The sequence below is a fragment of the Urocampus carinirostris genome, chromosome 1 (genome assembly GCF_059441175.1).
Source record: "Urocampus carinirostris isolate Australia breed hairy pipefish chromosome 1, RoL_Ucar_1.0, whole genome shotgun sequence".
Classification (NCBI taxonomy): Eukaryota; Metazoa; Chordata; class Actinopteri; order Syngnathiformes; family Syngnathidae; genus Urocampus; species Urocampus carinirostris.
Window position 1 is genome coordinate 45,357,448 of NC_142349.1, and position 20,710 is coordinate 45,378,157.

Below are 20,710 nucleotides of genomic sequence, written 5' to 3' on the forward strand. Positions count from 1 at the left end.
GTCCTACTTTTATAAATAGCAAGTTGGTGAAGTAACGGCCATTTAAACCAGTGATCGTTTCAGCCTCTCAGCAGCAGAGTTCAACCCACGGTAGAGATTGATTTCATGCTCATTTTCGCAGTTTTTTTAAGTGGCATAATAATTGTAAAAAAAAAAAAAGGTCAGTTTCATATATAGTCCAAATGCCAACCCAAACCCCAAAAAGATAAAATAAAAAATAGTTTATTTGAGCGCATCAAATGTACATATACTTGATGAAAGAACTGTCTTGAGGCTGCGATCGTGACTTTAAGCCTGTAGATGAAAGCAGAAATTAACATAGTTTCAAATTCTGGGCAGCACCTTTAAGGCTTAGAAGCTGTGATTTAATTTTCTGTTGATATCAAAATTAATATCATTGTCATTCACAGGAAATGTATTATTTATCCCCACTGAGTCACTTACACTGGTTTGGAAATCAGTAAAATCCCTCAGCAGTCCAGAGATGAGTGAACAGCTCCCCACAAATGCATTTTTAATGACATTTCCGCGTCTTTCACAATGAGAGCTTTTATTCAAAAGCACAGTCATGGCAATAAATGTCTTCCAAAGATCAAAAGTTAACAGCATTCGTGTCTTGTTTGCATATGAGTGAGAGAATAAAACTGCACTTTGACCATGTTTGGACTTGTGATACACAACAAGGCAACGCACGGTGGCCACCATCCCTCGCTCCAGGGCATAAACCCCCGAGGGCCCCGTCTTTTAATTCCTGCGCTGCTCCCGATGCTTGCGGCGGTCTTTGTCCTTCTGCTTTCCGCTCTTCTCCTCTTTGTCAACCGCCGCCTGTAAGACTTTAATGCGTCGCTTCAGGGCGCCACGGTCACACGAACTCAGCACACCCAGGCCCTGCGGAGGTCAACTAATTAAGTACACAGGCATGACTATTTTTTATTCCTGGCTAAAGGAGAGACGAGAATGATACATCGGGGAAGTAAGAAAATTATTTGTAAAGTGCAAACATAATGACCCGGCATTGACAGGCCGATAGAAGATTGAATTCTTTAGCTTGGAGTGGACGTTGGCCAGAGCTGCAGTGCTGAATTTGGCCGCCAGAGAGCATTAGAGACCCCATGGAAGCACACCACATGACAGCAGATGTTTAACGGTTTTGTTGGCATTTATTGGAGTTGCCTTGACACAAGACTGAACTAAAGACACTCGTGGAGCCCTAAAGTACAACTGTGTAAATTTTAACACACACACGTACACACACACAAATAGGGATCTATTAAGTAGATAGATAGATCAATTTGAATGAATGAAAACTTTATTTCGAACATTAAAATAAAAACAGGACAAAAACAATGAGTCAACAATAAAATGTTACATAACATGTTCGAAAATGGGGAGTCAGAAGCAGATTCTCCCTACCCCTTCATCTTCCCTATTAAATACATTTTACAAATCCTCTTCTCTTGTGTCTAATATAACAAAATCTGATGGATATACTTATTACATAGATCAGATATCAATAATTATAATAATCACATATTTTATACACTAATCTTCATCATACACATCCCTCAACGTCAAAATGCCACTAGTTACCAAACATCACTGCGGCACCAATGATAATAACAACAATAGAAATAAAAATAATATTAATAATAACAGTTATGATATAATAATAGCAACAATAACAACTAAGTAGATTCAAATTAGATTGAGATAGATTTAGATTTTGATGGATCAACTGAAATGCTAAGGGGCTTACTTGGCGCTATATTAATTTCTGTGCAAACTCACTTTAGCACTATCCAGGTAATATAGTTGCAAGTCCCATGAAAAACAAACCAAATCATTTTACAAGATAAGGGTCATTGTTCAGATGATTATTTTTTACTATTTGAGATATCAGCAGTGTTGGGTGGTACCATATGGAGGGCTCCAACTGCAAAAAGTAAAATCAAATTGAATGACCTGAATAGAAAGGTGAAAATAAAATGTATGTCGAAGATCGTTTCCGAAACCAAAAACAAATAATTGTAAAACAATAATATATACATTTCAATGAATAAACAATAAGCATAACAAAAGAATAACTAAATACAAAGATAACAAAATTGGAAATATAAAAATAAATGTGGATTTTTTTTCTCTAATATTATTTTCAACTAATAAAACTTTACAAATAAATACTTGAATTAAAGGTGGGGTGTCCTTAAAAAAATTCTTTATTAAGCATGTGCCAACAATGTCCAATTGGGTTCAAAGATCCCATACGCCTTATTCAAACGATGCCTATCTGCTTTTATCTTAGCAGAACACGTTAGGTAGAAAGAATGGGGGCGGTGGGAGTGCTTTGAAGTGACATCATGCCCCCCCCCTGTTGGTGTAGTGTAGGGTTCTGCCCTGCTACCAAGGCATTTCCCCCAATCTTTTCCCCCAATCTTTTCCAAACACCGACTCTGCCACCACAACGAAAGCCCAACAATTTGTTCACAAGACCCCTCCTTTCTTCTAAAAGGGCACATAAGAGCACACACAACAGGGCCCACAGAAAATCATTGCAGGAATTCACAGGAAGTAACCAGACTATTTAGCTGTATAATAAAGTTTTGAACCCCCAGTCTGTTCATTTGTATTTGTATTCAAAAGATTGTCATAAGAGTGGGTTGAGGCAAGGGTGTGTCATGTCACCTTGGCTGTTCAATTAGATTATGGATGGAGTGGTGCGTGAGGTGCGTGTAAGAGCAGGGAGAGCAGGTATAGTGTGAGAGGGTGGGTTTCAGCTAAGTCAGCTGTTGTTTGCAGATGACACTGCTTTGTTAGCTGACTCTGCAGGAAGGACTGAGTTCTTTGGTGGTGGAGTTTGATAGAGTGAGTAAGAGAAGGAAGCTTAAGGTGAAAACCGACAAGAGTAAGTTAATGAGTTGTTAGGGAGGTGGTGAGGTGAGTTGATTAGAGATTTTGTTGCAGGAGGTTGATGGTTTTAAGTATTTGGGTTCGTATGTGGCAACAGGTGGTGGTTTGCGGGAGGATGTGAAGAAGAGGGTAGGTTAAGGGTGCAAGGCAACAAGTGTGCAGATTGTTCAAATGTAGAGATCTGCGAATGGAATGCAAAGCGAGGATTGTATGAAGGAGTGGTGGTACCAACAGTGATGTATGGCTCAGAGGCGCTGGGTTTGAGAGTAAATGAGCGTAATAGGTTAAATGTCTTTGAAATTAGACGTTTGTGTAGTATGCATGGAGTGACACGACTGGATAGGTTAAGGAACGAGGAAGTAAGAAGAACTGGTGTGGTAAGAGAGCTTGCTGAAAGGGTTGATGAAAAAGTTCTAAAATGGTTTCGACATATGGAAAGAATGGATGGATGCTGTTTGACTAACAGAGTAGTAGTGCAGAAGAGGGGGAATAGAATGAGAGGAAGGCCCAAATTGGTTGATGGATGGGGTGAAACGTGCTCTGGATGTGAGGTCTGTAAATTCAATGTGTGCAAAGGATAGATAAAGGCAAAGGATAGTTAAGAATGAATGATATTGACATATATGATGCTGAGGGGTAAACAGTGTATGCTTTTTGGCCTCTCTGCGGACGAAGGGCTGCATTGCACGGCAACTCACCCCTTGTTGTGCTGTGGACTTAATGTTCAGTGTCAGGTTGAGAAGAGCGAAGGGGAATGAATATTTGGTGAATGTGAGCGTGTTCCTCACTCTTGCCACCTCCCATATGTCTTCGGTATCTAGATAGATGGATATGTGTCGTGTTTTATGATATAGGATTTATTTTATTTTGTGTCCAAATGAAATGTTGCCAATGATCCACAATTATTATAAATAGTCAATTGGAAAACTTTATTTTAAGAAGAATCCAAGGAACTCGAACTGGTCAAAGGACACATCTAACATCATCACTTTTTTAAAGTAAGCGCGATCAGCTTTTTCGCTCTCTTCATCCTGCCTAAAAGACCCTCTCTGGGGGTGGAGCTGTTGGGGTGTTATCGCGCTGGAATAAGATGGCTGACAGAGGTCTCCAGGCTTGGATCCATGCCCGACCAGAGCCATGGGGCTTGGAAAGCCTGTGGTTCTCTTCGTTCCCGTCGTCTTAATTAGAACAACCTCAATATCAACCGCCAAAAATCTTCCTGTGAGGCCATGTGCTGCTTTAAACACACCCCTCTCCGAAGAGGCTGCTTTTGTTCTCAGTCATGCTGACACGCTATGTAATTATCTTGATCCTCGAAATAAGTTGATTACCTTTAAAACCGTGATTATTGATCAGTTCTTTTATTATTGCTACAGAATTCCATACCCACCCCCCTCTTTTTGCACCTTAACATGGGTTCTATTATCACCTGCCACCAATGTTTAATTTGTCTATGATGTGATTTTCTTGTTTTTGTAATAAATCTCAGTTATTAGAATCAAACTGCGTGCATATTTTATTTGTGCATCTATATTATTTTTCTTTTGGACTGATCAATTAATATCCATATCAATGAACTTCAAAATTGATCATTTAAGCTGAAAATGCTTAGAGTATTGCTTCCTTCATGATAAATGTTATAAAACAATATGAGCTTTACACCAAACATAAACAGCGACCAGATAATCGTGTTGTATCTGAGTCAGAACAGGAGTCTTCTCCTGCGACTGGTCACCATGGAAATCAGTTATATCTGTTTCATGTGGGGGAGCAACCCTTACCCAAATACTGGCCTGGAGAAGGATGGGCACCGCCAGGCTGTACTTGCCCAAGATACACCACAGGAAATGGTGCCCCTACGACCCTAGTGTTTAAGGGATCCGTGAACTTTGAATCGAGATAATACTGCTTTTGTTTCCGTTTTTATACTTAATTTCAGTTATTATTTTAGCTTTCATCTATCTCTTTTTAATGTGGGTAGCGTTTTGGTCCTCCATTTTAGTAAACTCAACTCAATTTACTTGCCATCCACCAGCAGTTTGGCAGATTCTAACCACTTGTCCCAAAAAAAATCCATTGAACTGTGTTAGTTTTTTTGTCGGGTGGACGCAAATATTGTACAGGGAAGCCGAAACGGAGGCAGGTGTCCGCAAAATTAAAAAGAATGGTATTACATTACATGAACTCGTAACAAAATACAAACGATCATAAAAATATATGTTCAAACCAGAAACAAAACCATAGCTGAAATTAACTTGAAAATGACCCGACCCCATCTGCTTTCTGAGCTTGGGATAATTAGGGACAGTTGTGGGAAAATTGGGTTCAGGTGGGTGTCATTCAGCAACCTTCTTAAAGTCTGGCGCCCCCTGTGGGAAGTTGGTAAGGCCAATCTTCACAGTTGTACAAAAAGTAGTTTAAGTTTAGAATGGTTTGAAGTGCATCTTTTTAACATTTAACGCTTATGTTTCATCAGTGTCATGTAAAACATCTCAAGTCCATTTTTTCAGGAGGATGAAAAACCCTTTATTATCTCCTCCCCAAATTCCATCCATCCAGTATCTGTACCGCTTATCCTCAGTAGGGTCGCGAGGGGTGCTGGAGCCCATCCCAGCTATCTTCGGGCAGTGGGCAGGGGACACCCTGAACTGGTTGCCACACAGGGACAGACAATTCTCTCGCTTATTCACACCTAGGGATAATTTGGACCGGCCAATTAACCTGACATGCATGTTTTTGGAATGTGGGGGGAAACCGGAGTGCCCGGAGGAAACCCACGCAAGCACAGGGAGAACATACAAACTCCACACAGGAGGTTTGATCTCACGACCTCAGAACTGTGCTGCACACGCGCTAACCACTGCGCCGCCGTGCTGCCCTCCTCCCCAAATTCATTTTGGAAACATAAATTCAAACTGAGAGCAGAATGTTTAATATTGACGGATTTAGAAAATTATCACTTGAAGGTGTCCTTAAAAGTTTGATTACTTTCTCGATTAAATGTGTTAACAATACCCAACTGAGTTCAAAGAGCCTCTATTATTATTTTTCCCGACGCTTTCATCGTACTTTTATCAAACATATTAGGAAGCAAGTCATGTTTATTTGTATAGCCCTTAATCTCAAAGAGTCCCAAAGGGCTGTACAGACCACAGATTTTTGCAAACCACAGACTATTATGACACCATCCCATGATCTAAAACCTACATGAGGGCAAGGAAAAACTCAAAAACCTTAAGCGTTAGGAAAATGAAGAAACCTTGAGAAGGGACCAACATGAGGTGATCCCCCTTCCAGGGTGACGATAAAAAGTCTGTTTCAAACACAGTCCAAATGCCAACCCAATCCCCTAAAAAGATGAAAAAAAGAAGAGTTCATTCAAGCGCATCTAAGATATGCATTTGAGGAATAAACTGCCTGAGGCTGCTGTCATCATTTTAAGCCAGGAGATGGCAGCAGAGAGTAAAAAAAGTTTCAAATTTTGGACAGCACTTTTCAGGCTGTAAAGCTGTGATTTTCATTTTCTATTGAGCACTCTTGATAAATGATTTTAGCATGATTTACAGTAGATAATAAACAACCAAAAACTTGGTTTTCTCAAATTTTCAACATGTTACCTTGTGTTTACTATGTTTGTGTACTGTAATGCTAAATCTATTTCACCCTGGTCATCCTGTAAGGGTGATTACCACTTGTGAGGTCCCTTCTCAAGGTTTCTCTTTTTCCTCACACTGAGGTTTTTGAGTTGTTCCTTGGCCGCATGCTGGTTTAAGATCAGGTAATTGTGTCATTGTAATCCTGTGCAGTCCTTTGAGACATTTTTGTGATTAAGGGCTATATAAATAAATGTGACTTGACTTGACATGTCAGCGACAGTATAATAAATGATTTTAAGAAAACGAGAAGCAAATTAGCTTTCTGAAGGAATGCCCCTGCTAACCAGATGCTAATAAAACCATTAAAAGTAACTACCAATACCTGATTTTTAAAAATAAGTTATTAGTAGTTGAGAGACTGGGTAGAAACCTATGTTTACCTGGTGAGATCTGGGCCCCACCTGGCTGTACTTGCCCAAGACACCCAACAGGTAATGGTGCCCCTACAACCTGTGTGGTTAAGGGATCAACCCACCCACAATTTTAAAATCTGATTATTTGTGTGTGTTGAAAACCAGCGATAAGGGGAGCCGTCCCAATGCAAGTGAGCTAAGCGGCTATTTGGGGCTCCGTAGCCACTAGGGGGCCCCCAAGAGCGGTTAACTTTTTTTTTTAATGAATAACGAAGATAGAACAATAACCCTTAAAAACCCCTTTTGATGCCAACATTGTCCCCAATATCACTTTGTGTGTCCACTGAAAAATTATTCTACAGAAATGCAAAAAAAAAAATACTAAACAATAACTACAAAACTAAATATCAAGTATAGTGCTTAAAAACAGAGACCTCATAAATTATTTTGCTTTCATTCTGAAAATAGAAAATAGTATAAATAACTAAAAAAATATTACTACAGTAGTACTATATCAAAAAATAATACTGAATTATTTACTCCAAAAATACTACAAAAAGACAACCACAGTAATATTACAAATATACTACTACAGAAATACGACAAAAAATTACAAAGATACTACTAAAATAATGTTTTGGAAATACATCAATTATACTTCTACTGAAATACAAAAAAAAAATACCAATACATAATACTATGATATAAAAAAACTACTAGAGGAATATTACTACAAAAATACTACTACAAGAGGTTTACAACAGGAATACTGCAAATTACACCTATAGCGATACTTCAAATATTCTACTCTGGAAATATCACAAAAAACACTACAAAAAGAAAACTACAGTGACACTGGACTACAAAAATACTATAGAAATACTACGGATCTAAAACAAACATCCGTATGTAGAGATACTACAAAATACAACGGACATAGAACAAAATTCAAAGAAAAATACTACAGTAATACTACAAAAATACTATAATCATAAAACTACTGTAATAATACAAAAATACTATGAAAACACTACAGATATACAACAAAAATTAAAATACAACTAAGGTACTACAGAAAAAAAATACTATGGAAATATTACATAAAAATTACTTCAGAATTACAACAAAAATAAAACTACAGTAACACTACAAAAAACTCCAGAAAATCCGACTTCAGAAATACTAAAACAATTAATTACAAAAACTACTACAGTAATACTGTACTTCAAAACTGAACAAATGAAGTGCTTAAACAGAGACCTAATATACTATTTTCCTCTATCAGTGGTTGTTTCAAAACCAATTTGATGAAAATAATCAATTTCAAAAGAAGTATAACGTAATACGCAGCCCCCTGACTCCAAATAGTTGCCCACCCCTGGAGTACAACATGGAACGAGTTCTAGTAAGTATGCAAATTAACAAGTAATAGGGGTCCCCAAATAAAATTTTGGTTAGGGTCCATAAAGGCTTGGGCCGGTCCTGACGCAATGGCATTTTGAGGAGAAAATATATAAAATAAGAACTGCAGTCCTTTCTTGGACATATATTACGGGTTGTACCCATTCTGTAATTTTATTTTAAGACGTGTACGACATACAAGAAAATCTGTACGGAAAAACGCAAATTTATCAATCATGGGTACCATCCGGTATACACCGATTATGACGAAAAGGCAAATCAATCAAGACAAGCTAGTTCGCTGCGGTAGCCTCTATCTCGGTATCGTTTTTCAGTTTCAAACGAAGCGAGCTGTTTGATGCTACTGTGCGCATGCGTCTGCTGCCTAGGAATTTCCCATCATGCATCATTACGTGGTAGTTGTGTAGTGAAGGAAGTCCGTCTCTTTTTAGAGAACCGGCTTTTTCGGCTCAACTCATTAAAGAGAGTCGGCTCTCAAACGGATCACTTGCTTTGAGGCATTATGTTACGAATTATAATGTCGTATGAAGAAGTTAAGGAAAAAAGGAAGTATAAAAGGAGAAAATGAAAAAAGACAGGTTTTTGGTGATCCCTTTTAATCAGTATATTACCAACAATAATTTAATGCAGAAAATGAATTAATAATTTGAATAAGAAAATGTATTATTCTACTTAATTATATTGGCATGTATTTTTTCCTTCTACAGTGAACGTCCAAGCTACTTCATTTTTGAACTTTTTTTTATAATAAACCTCATTCATGTCGAGCAACTAAGTGTCTCACAACAAAATGTTAATTAACAATACATATGCTATAACGAAACACATGTACAATATAACATGTTAAACTACATAAATAAACACGTTTGAAAAAAAATATGGTGTAAGATTATTTTGTATTTTATAAGGGAAAATACGACAGTTTGTAAGGGCATGGAGCCATGGAGGGGGGGGTTTATTGTTCTATCTTCTTTATTCATTATCCATTATCCGTTATCGGTCAGTTCGTAATACACTACAAAGCCTAGGAGCCGGGACTCTTACTCTCAGCCAAAAGGCCAAGCTAAGGTCCTAGCCTTAAAGCCTTGCTGGGATCATTGCGAATGCACCGTTCCCGGAGGTACTGCAATACCGGGCCGATGCGTGGAGTGGACAGAGCAAGCTCTTATTCCATCTCCGGATTGCAAAAATCAACACCAATAATGTGGCCTTACAAATTGAGACTCACAGCAAAAGAGCCGACACATGCCGACATAACCACCAACTCATGCCGACTCTCTAAAGTAGTACTGTCCTCTAGTGGTCATCAAAAGAACAATGACCTTGGCTTTAAGGTTAGGACCTTAGCTTGGCCTTTTGGCTGAGAGTAAGAGTCCTGGCTCCTAGGCTTTGTAACGTACTATGAACTGACTGATAATGGATAATGGATAATGGATAAAGAAGATAGAACAATAACCCTTAAAAAACAATGAGGAAAGAGAAAGAGAGAGGGTGAAAGAGAAAAGGATAGAGTGAGAGAAAAAGGGAAGAAACGAGAGAGAGAGAGAAAGAGAGAGACAGAGAGGGGGAGAGAGAGAGAGAGAGAGAGAGAGAGAGAGAGAGAGAGAGAAATACAACTACAGCGTCTTTGTGTGAAGCACCTGGCTTTGGCAACAGCAAGTGGACATATTTCAACCCGCAGCTCGTTGTTCTCTTGCGCTTTTCCGAGCCTTTGTCTCACGGGCCAGATTCAATCCCTTAGCAGGCCAGATCTGGCCCGTGGGCCGCCTGTCTGACCCCCCCGGTTCAAGCAAAAAAAAAAAAAAAATTGGCAACTTTTCTTTGTTTCTGTGTGGCCCGCTACCAGTCTGCAGCCCGGTGGTTGCCAATCACTGATAGTCTAGTGCTTGCAAAGTGGATTTAGACTTACTATTATGATCAAGAATATCGTTATTAACGTTATCACTGGGCTGGACATCAAACGGATCCGTGGTACAGAAAAGGTTAGGGACCATCGGCTTACCTTTAGCTTTCCGCCATCCAACTGCAACAGCGATTTGCCGTCGACTTGTCCGGCCCGGAACTCGGGGACGTACTGGTCCATACTCAGTTCTTGCAGCCACTCACAAACCTGCTGGCTTGTCCAAGATGAAACCGCGCAAAAGGACGCCTCGTCGCCGAGCTGACAAGCATTCCAGAAAACAAAACAAAAGACGTGAAAAAGAGCTTAACAATGTGAGTTAAAGGGTCACAGAACTGCAGAACTTGTCACAATCTATGGTTTTTTGGACTCGGTTTAGATTAGATGTCGCCTCCAGTCTCTCGGTTAAATATTTTGTGCGGTTTGTCGGCTTGATGTATTTTACTTCCTACGGTTTTCATCAGCCCAATTATTTTAGTACAGCGGTGTCAAACATGCGGCTGTGGGCTGAATCAGGCCCACCAAGTGATTGAATCCCGCCCGCGAGACAATGCTGAGAGAAGTGCAAGAGAAAGACAAGGTGCAGGTTGAATATATGACCACTTGATGTTGCCAATGCCAGGTTCCACTCACTAAGACGGTGTGGTTGTATTTCTATATCTCTCTTTCCATCTTTCCTTCTTTCTCTCTCTCTTTCTTTCTCTCTCTCTCTCTGCCTCCCTCTCGTTCTCCTCTTTTTCTCTCAATCTTTGTCTTGTTCTCTTTTTTCCTCTTTTTTCCTCTCTTTGTGTGTATTTTGTTTTGCTCTTTCTGTCTCATTCTTTTTTTCTCTTTACATTTCTCTTGTTTGTTCTCTCTCCCTCTTTGTTTGTTTGTTTTTATTCCTTTCTTTCTTTCTTTCTTTCTTTCTTTCTTTCTTTCTTTCTTTCTTTCTTTCTTCCACCTTCCTTCCTCCCTCTGTCCCTAACGCCCTCCCGCCCTCCCTTCCTTTCTTTCTTTCTTTCTTTCTTTCTTTCTTTCTTTCTTTCTTTCTTTCTTTCTTTCTTCCTTCCTTCCTCCCTCCATCCCTTACAGCCTCCCGCCCTCCCTCCCTTTCTTTCTTTCTTTCTTTCTTTCTTTCTTTCCTTCTTTCTTTCTTTCTCTGTAGTCTACAAGTCCGGCCCCCAAGAGAATGTTGTTTCCACCGTGTGTCCCCCGAGCTAAATGAGTATGACATCCCTGCTTTAAAAGACTAGTTATATACCTCCTACTTCTGACCATTCTTAGTACCCTGTTTCATGTAAGACTTAATTCATCAACAAAATAGGCATCTCTCAATAAAGGAGTGACAGAAACAATAAACCTTAGAAGTGGGGACTTGTATGCAAACTGTGATCTGTTATTATTTTGTACTTTTATAAACCACATTGTGTGTGTATTGTGTGGGTGTGTGTCTGGGATTGCATGTGTTACCTCGTCAGAAGACTGCGACAGTGTTTGGTATCGGTGCGAAGAGGACATGGAGGAGGATAACTCAACATGAGGACACATAGACGGGGACGTCTGTGGAGGAGAAAAGTCCTCACTGAAAGTTGAGTCCTGCAGTACATACAAAACAGTATTTTTTTTCAACTTCCATTTTAAATCCAATATCTCCTCCCCACACACGTGGCTTACAAATAACCCAATTTGGGTCAAATGAAAAAGGGCCAATCAACACTATTTTTTTTTTTGGTTTGATTAATTCTTAGGTTATTTTGAAAAGACAATTTATGGGTCCTTCAAGCAAAATGACCCATTTTGGAGGTAGTTTGAAACAAAGTGATCTGGGTTTTTGTCTCTGTTTATTTTTTAAGGTTGTTATTTTTAAAAAGCCTAAAAAGGTTTTTTGAAGTGCTTGAAAAGGTTTTATCACAGGAGCTGAATGATTTTATATCTGATAATATATAGCTTTTTGAATCCATGCAACCAGGATACAGGGCTAATCACTCTACTGAGACATTCCTGATTAAGATAACCAATGATCTTCTACTGGCAATGGACTCCAGCACTTCATCACTCTTGCTGCTTCTGGACCTTAGTCCTGCCTTTGACACTGTGGACCATAATATCTTACTAGACCGATTGGAAAAATGGATTGGTCTCTCAGGAACCTTCCTCTTATGGTTCAGATCCTACCTCTCAGATAGGACGCACTGTGTTAAATATGGTGAAATGACATCTGAGCCCTTTAATGTTACCTGTGGTGTTTTGCAGAGTTCAGTACTTGGCCCCCTTCTTTTCAGCATTTACATGCTTCCATTAGATGTTATTATTCACAAGTATAATATCAGTTTCCATTGCTACGCAGATGACACTCTACTATATCTTCCGATGGAGGAATCTGCCACACTAAACTGTGGAAATTTGGAGGCCTGCCTCACTGAGATAAAAGAATGGATGTCACTCAACTTCTTGCACCTTAACTCTGAAAAGACCAAAATGTTAGTTATTTGTCCATCTAAATGCTGTGACTAGTTCTCAAAAACTATTCCGAATATTGACAAATGTAATATCACCCAGAGTGACTCAGTCAAAAATGTAGGTGTCACATTTGACCGCAATCTGTCCTTGCAAACACACGTTAAGAATATTACTCGAACAGCTTTTTTCCTTCTTCGAAAATGCTCTACTAGTGATCCCAAGAAGAGTTCAGCAGGTTCGAGAGCGCTCTCCATTCGAGCCCCGGTGTTGTGGAATGCTGTGCCCCCTGAGATTCAATCTGCAACCTTAAATTAAATCTAGGCTTAAAACACAGTTCTATTCTACATCTTACAAATTACCTATATTTCATGTTGACAATATATGTGTATTATTTGTTATTGCAACATCCATTGCAGTCTGGTCATCCTGGAAGGGGGATTACCTCATGTGCGCTCCCTTATCAAGATTTCCTCATGTTCTTCATGTTGAGGTTTTTGAGTTTTTCCTTGCCCTCCGGTAGGTTTTAGATCAGGGAATGGTGTGATAATAGTATGTGGTTTGCAATAATCTGAGGTATGGGCATCCCTTTTAGACTCCTTGCGATAAAGGGCTGTACAAATAAACATGACTTGACTCAAAAGCTTTTTTGAAGAATTGGTCTCTGCTTTATGATTCAATTGTTTAGGTTATCATAAAATGTTTTTGCATTTTGCTTTGCTTCGTACAAAATTACTGGTTTTTAGATGACTCTGAAGACATGTATTTTTTGGGAGCTGTTTTGTATGATTTCACAACCTTTTTAAAAATGTTTTTATAGCACCATTTTGTTTTTGTTTTTTTTTAACTTTATCTTCTAAGGTATTTGAAACTGTTGTAATATTTGAATATGTCACTGCCCCCACTTTGTCATTTTTATATAATTTCTTAATTTATTTGTGTTTTATATTGTAGTCAGAAGTGGCTGTAAGTACCAGTGTTAGTTTTATCACTTTGCTCATTTGAGCAGAGTACCCAATGAGAAACAGGAAACATAAATTTCAATTTATGAGGAGAAAATCCCCTTAAATAAAATCCAGCTTTTGTCACAGTTTACAAAATACTGATCAACAGGATGTAAAGATGCAACATATCTGTTGGACAAGCAACAGTTAGTGTGTACCTGTGAGCCAGATTTGGGGGGCCCATGGCCAGCCAGAGGAGTCAGTTGTGGGGATCTGGGTGTTGTACCCGAGGAGGAAAACCAGGGAAAGGAGACAAAGGAAGCAGACACTCGTGAAGATGAGGACGAACATTCCTTCTCAGATGTGTCCCTGAGCAGAATGAGGAGGTCACAAATGAGTTTAAAGATGGGCAAGACCTGGTCAGGTACGGTCAAGGGAGGAAAAATCACCTGCCGGCGGCCTCGCTAGCTCGTTTGTCACGTTTGTCCTGTTTGTCCTTCTTCGCTCGGAGGTAAGAACGTCTAAGTGTCACGCTGATCACATGACAGAAGTGGTGAGTGATGTCACAACAGTACAGGACAAACACATTGTGCTCACCCCAAATCCTGAAAGCGTCTTTTTGTTTTCTGGTCCAACAGTGCCGGAACATGGTCAACCGGACTCAAGTCTCGACTGGACTCTGACACCAGAACTGATCAGAGCGCAATTAAACACAATTGTTACAATAAAGGTTTTGGTGCGACATTACACACATCCCTGACTCTAAACAGTCGGCCATATTGGATGGGTCCAACAGACGTGGTGTGATGTTGTCACTGGTCTGCAATAATTTTGTTGGGTGTTTAAATGAAAGTGGAAGCTGTGAGGCATAGTTTCTTGGTGATTTAACAGTTTTTAAATACCGTTACTCGCTGAGTAAGGACAGAGCGGGAACATCACTAAAGCCTCTTTTCCACTACACAGTTCTGGCCCTCCTCGCCTCACCCGGCCTCTCCTCGCCTCACCCGGCCTCTCCCGACCTCCCCCGGCCTCTCCCAGCCTCTTGCCAGGTACCTTTTCAATTATAGGTCTGTGCGTCTTGACGTCATTCCAGCATCATATTTGGCGCAAATATTCGACTCAAATTTTCACTGCGATCTAGAAGCACACTCGCACTCTGACGATGGATAAACGGGCAGCAGAGATGTTAGTTAGGAAACACTGCACCTGGTCAGAAGACCACGGGACTGAATTTCATGCGGTAGCCATTGTTTCAAAACAGTGTTTGTTGCTGAAAAACACAAACAGGCGATGCTATTTAATAAATGGCCTGAGGACAAACTGAACCTTCTTTTTCTACTAACCTGTCTGAACAATCATTGGTCAGCAGTGCCCCGACGGCGCGCACCAATGATTGTTCGGTAGTGATACATGTGACGTTTTAAGTCCCTGATTTGGGGTATAGAACCTCAACAGAGAGGGAACTTAAGGCCCAGTTACTTTTTCATAATGGAAAACCGAGGAAGGCCGGGCTAGACGGGGCAAGGAAGGCCAGAACAGTGTAGTGGAAAAGGAGCACAAGTCAATGTGACTTCCAACTGATATAAACTCTGTAGAGAGAATCCTGATTGTTCCTTAAAGGCTGACTGAAGATAGAGCACCTGTATCTGGTGAGTGGTGCACAGAGCAAGACCCTGATTTAGTGCAAAGCGACCTCTTGGTGTGGCCCAGGAAAGGGAAAAAGCCCGGCCTATAATAATCTGCTGTTTCCTAACCAAAAGGGCCGCAGAAGTCAAGTCAAGTCACATTTATTTATATAGCCCTTAATCACAAAAATGTCTCAAAGGACTGCACAGGTTTACAATTACACAATTACCTGATCTTAAACCAACATGCGGGCAAGGAACAACTTAAAACCTCAGCGTGAGGAAAAAGAGAAACCTTGAGAAAGGACCTCACAAGTGGTAATCCCCCCTCCAGGATGACCAGGGTGAATCACAATTAGCATTACCATACACAAGCATAGTGAACACTACGTAACATAAGACATAAAACAGAAAAAGCCTTAAATGAACCCCAACCCCAAACCACACGCTTCTTCTCACCCTGGCCACCATATGTTTGACCTGTTGTCCTCATGTAGGCGCTACAAGTGCCTTAAAACAAGGACTAACAGGCTCAGAGACAGTTTCTTCCCCAGGGCCATCACCAACCTAAACAATGGTGCAAAACTGTGAAAATATATATCTTTTGACTTATTTGGGATTTTTGTTGTTGCTGCTCAATGTTATTTCACTACTTTTCATTACACTACTGTTCGAAGCACTATACTTTTAGTGCACCTTTATTGCATTATTACTATAACTTTGGCCAGTCTCTAAGCACTACTTTGTAATTATATTTGCCGATTTATTTTGACAGTCTTTCATCTTATATTTAGAATATTTACTCCATGTTTACCCTGGAGTGCCATGTCTCATCATGCTGCATACAACATTTCACACCGTTAATATCAATGACAAAAAAAATCAATCCAATGTTCTTTACGTGTATGGGTCCTGTTCGTCGATCAGTGAACAATTGCTGTCATAGCGTATCCTGTGTCGTTTGTCTAACAGCAGCTCAGACCCAACCAGAGCTTTGCTCGCCATATTTCAAAGGTCAATAACAATGATGAGCAACAATGGAACACCCACCCGTCCAATATGGCCGCCACTGCTCGGGTTACCTGCATGTCAATTGCGTGATAGGAACTATCTTTTGTGTGTACGTGAGAGTGTCTTGTTTAGTATGCAGACCTTCGCTGTCCGGCCTCCTGCTTCTTCGCGTATAAATAGGCGAAGCGTCAGAAGAGGCGGGACAGGACTTGGAAAGCGAGTCGCTGGATGTGGCCAAACCCTCCAGAGATGTGTCGTTTGTCAGTTGGTGATAACGTGACCTAGGAGCCACAGCCAATGACAAGCCGGTGTCATCCGGCAAGCGACGCACCTGAAAAACATCGACAGTAAGTTACCTGTATTTTTTTTTGTGGCATGATTGACCCACCAGAGAAGTGTCAAAAGAGAGGCCGGAGCTGCGTGCTGACAAGAGCAAATCTGGAGATGGACAGGAGCCTCGCATTGTGACTTGGAGAGGAGAGTGGACTGAGAACATTGCATTTTCCTGCTTGTCACACACACACACATACGCACAAACACACACATAAACGTTAGGCAGGTGCGTTTTAATGGTCTGCATTACAAACATACATCTGTCTACAGTGGAGAAACTAGGGCCCACGGGTCACATGTGGCCTGTAAGGTTTGGCCTGATCCTCTTTTATCTTAAATATATATTTCTATACTAGAACTACGAACCAGGAGACTCCATATTCTTGTTTGACTATTATCTGAATTCAAGAAAAATTGAATACACAGCTGTGAAGCCTTTTTTCCAGCATGATGCAAAAGAAGGCTGTCCTATAGATAAGATATTTCGTCGTTTTATATATACCGGTACATATACTTGTACTGTCTTAAACGGCCACCCACGCAGGATTGGGCCACTCAACCTCACCCTTGTGCCAATGTGAGATCCGGTGGTCTTAACTGGTACAAACTGGATAGTGTGTGCAAGAGTGCTTTTAGATAGGAAAATACCAAGCAAGGTAGGTCACAGCAATCTGGCAGGCCAGTTCAAGTCTTCTAATATACAAGAGGCCTAAGCTAACAGGCCTATCAGGCTTTTTCGTTTGGCCCGTCAAACAGAAGTGTTATAAATATAATAAAAATATTTTCTAAATGTTTTTTTTAAAAAATGTACGAATGAAAATGTGTCTATCTGGTGCCACTCTTGCCCCAAGGTGCCCCAACATTCAGATAGCTGGTTCCATTTTACTTTACTTGCTATTTTTTCTATTGTAACTTTTTAAATTAATTTACACAAAGAAACAACAACTTCTGAGCTACCATTAATGCATTTTTAGTTTCAATGTATTGTTTAGCTTTGATTCTGAGTGTTTCTAAATAATTTGGTTTAATCATTTATGTACAGTATAGACCAAAATTAGGATTTTATTGTCAAAGCTATTCTAAAAAGACTTATCGACATTTTTGGGGTCATTTTTTATTTGTTCCTGTGTGTAATGTGCAAAAATTGTAAAGAATCCCCCCAAAGAGCAAACAAAAAAAAAATACATACCACTACACTACCATTCAAATGTTTGGGGTCACCCAGGGAATTTTGTGTTTTCCATGAAAAAAAGTACTTATTTTCATCAAATGAGTTGTCTAATGTGTTTGCTCTTTTACTAATATCATATTAATCCCTTCCTTTTGTTGGCTGGTCTCAGCTATTGCTTTTTCTTTGCCTTAAAGATCCTCATCTCAAAGTCGCCTCTTCACTGTAGACGTTGACACGATTTATTCAACAAATCTGCTAGTTGAGGACCTGTAAGGCATCTGTTTCTCAAACTAGAAACTCTAATGTACTTGTCATCTTGCCACTTCTCTTTCTACTCTGGTTAAAACCTGTCAGTGCTGTTCTCTGATGGGAGTAGTACACATCGTTGTAGGAGATCTTTAGTTTCTTGGCAATTTCTCGCATGAAATAGCCTTCATTTCCCAAAACACCAAATTTCACTTTTTATGGCCATTCTCATGGCAAATGTAATGCTCCAGATTCTTGACTAGCTCATAAGGTCAGTTTTAAGCTCTTTAACCAGCTAAACTGTTCAGCTAGGCTAACATCATCACATAAGGGTTTTCTGATCATCCATCAGACTATGACATTTCATCAAAAAACAGACATTTGATTGAAATAGTCATTTAGCACTTAAACAATGTGTGGAGTGTATTTGTGAATCGTTGGATGTTATCTTCATAAAAAAAACTGTGCTTTTCCTTCAAAAATAATGACAATTCTCAGCAACCCCAACTGTTTGAACGGTAGTGTATATAAAATGGCCGCAACGAAATGAGAAAAATCGGAAAGGCCAACAATATATGTTTCCCTCGAGTATTGCTGAGGTATCAGATTCAAGACGGTATTGGTAGATATGAAAAATAAAGTCAATCATTTTATTTTCCTTTTGCCGCACTTTTCTACCCGATTCTGTCCGCGTCTCAAAACACTCAAGAAATCACCTGTTTCCTATCCACGCTGTCATCGCCATTGTCATCATTGGAGCTGACGCTGTCATGGCAACGGGATCGTGAGGGGCGTTGCCTGCGGGTCAGCTGGGCCCGCCCCTTTTGGATGCTGTTGTCCAGCAACTCTGTCTCGGGAATCACTGAATTCAGCTCTGACACGCGCACACGCACACGTACAAGCACACACACACACACACGTGCATTTCACAAGTGGTAACCTGATAATATCGTTATGTGCCATGACCGGGCGTAAATACTTTAACGTGAGGCGGTGGAGGACTTTTTACCTACCGAATACGCTGTCGCTGTCGTCGAGGCTGGCGGACATGACTCAGCGCTTTCTCAAATACCAAACACACTCGTTGATGATGCGGGGTGGATTAGGGAGTGGCAGAGAAACACAGAAAGGTGGTGCTCTTCTATACAGACAATCCGAGAAAGGAGAGAAACGTGGAACGTGATAAATAGAGAGGACAAGTGCTCTTCTAAAGACACGACATGAAGCGTCACGTCATGTTAAACAGCTCAATGGCACTCAAACACAAATGCGCGCACACACCTCATTCCCTTGAGCTCCAGCTGTTAAAAAGCCGGTGGATTGGGGGGTGGTTTGAGCTGGGATCAGGGGTGAGCGAAGACAATGATGAAGAAAACGATAACAAGGACGATAAGGAGGCAGACTGAAGACGGCCACTCACGCCATGCCACTTCCTTCCTTGCACGACGGAGTCTGCCGGCTGGAGGCGGGAAAAGTGCTGCCTCATTCACGCAGCATCAGCATCAACAGGAAGGAATGCGCGAGCAAGAAAGCCCCTGTCTTGCGCATGCGCGCACAAGAGACAGGAGTCAACCATCCTGAATTGAGGGTGGGGGCAAGGTTGGGAGATAATTCTCCACGCACCTGACAGTTCGGTCCTGACTCCAGGTGAATCATTTCCTCTTTCAACAACAAAAAAGAAATGCCCCCCTTCATTTTGATATTTATATGCTTGCACTTGGTATTCATGTTTGCAAGTACATTAGTTTCCATTGCTTTATGCAGATGACACGCAACTGTGTCTGCCGTTTACGGCAACAGTTTCTTAAAGTTGTGGAAATTTGGAGTTCTGTCACACAAGATAAATAGATGGATGTCACTTTTTTTTGCGTCTTAACCCAGAAAAAAAACAGATGCTGATTATTGGTCCATCTCATTGTTGTGACTTGTTCTCAAACACTGCTCTGCACTTTGACAAATGTAATATTACACAAGAGTGACTCGGTCAGAAAACTAGCTGTTATTTTTTATTCTAACATGTCGTTTCAGTACATGTGAAAAATATTACTAGAATATTTTCCCACTATCGTAAAGATTTTTCCAATGTCAAAATTAAATGCAGAGATTGCAATCAATGCATTTACAGTGTCTGAAATAACATCTTACATCGAGCATAAAACAGTAGCTCTGGAGGTAGAGCGATCGTTTTAGGATTAAGGGATCCCAGTTCGAATCCCGGCTTGTCCGTGTTACTTGTCAAAGTGTCCTTGGGTAAGACACTGAACCCCCAATTACCCCAATAAGCAGGTTAGCGCCTTACATGGCTGTACAGATCATGGCCGCTATTGGCAAATGTGAAGCACAATGTAAAGCGCTTTGGGAAGTCATTGACTTGAAAAGCGCTATATAAATGCAGATCATTTCATTTCATTACAAAACGTCTGCACCCAGGTGGCCGACAACTTTTTCAAGAAAAAAAAAAATCTTTCGTTTTTTAAATTTTTTTATTCATTAGACAGGATGGAATGGTAGCTTGTTACAAACGTTTGCTTTCGGTGGAAATTTCGGTTTGTTTGGCAATTTGCATACTCTGCAGCCAATGAGAAGCCTGCCTCGAATAATTTCGTGCTTCCCGAGCCTTATAAGGTCGTGCATTCGCATATCATTTTCCAAAATAGACGCAGAGAGAACACAAGAAAAATGGTTAAGCGGTTAGGAATCAAG

At 40.3% G+C, this 20,710-nt stretch overlaps 1 protein-coding gene and 1 pseudogene across 1 annotated transcript; both read right to left on the reverse strand.

Annotated features, from left to right (window-relative positions):
* Positions 1 to 343: 343 nt before the first annotated feature.
* Positions 344 to 19,529, reverse strand: samd14 (sterile alpha motif domain containing 14). The gene is made up of 11 exons (XM_088341631.1): positions 19,289 to 19,529; positions 19,021 to 19,148; positions 18,724 to 18,881; positions 16,646 to 16,762; positions 16,399 to 16,588; positions 14,219 to 14,312; positions 14,071 to 14,154; positions 13,840 to 13,990; positions 11,691 to 11,816; positions 10,341 to 10,499; positions 344 to 888 (listed from the first exon to the last, which is right to left on the reverse strand). Exons 2-11 carry the CDS (start codon positions 19,055 to 19,057, stop codon positions 745 to 747), a joined length of 1,260 nt encoding a protein of 419 aa, XP_088197757.1. The 5' UTR covers positions 19,058 to 19,148; positions 19,289 to 19,529; the 3' UTR covers positions 344 to 744.
* LOC148374858 (U2 spliceosomal RNA) lies at positions 9,437 to 9,585 on the reverse strand (annotated as a pseudogene).
* Positions 19,530 to 20,710: the final 1,181 nt, after the last annotated feature.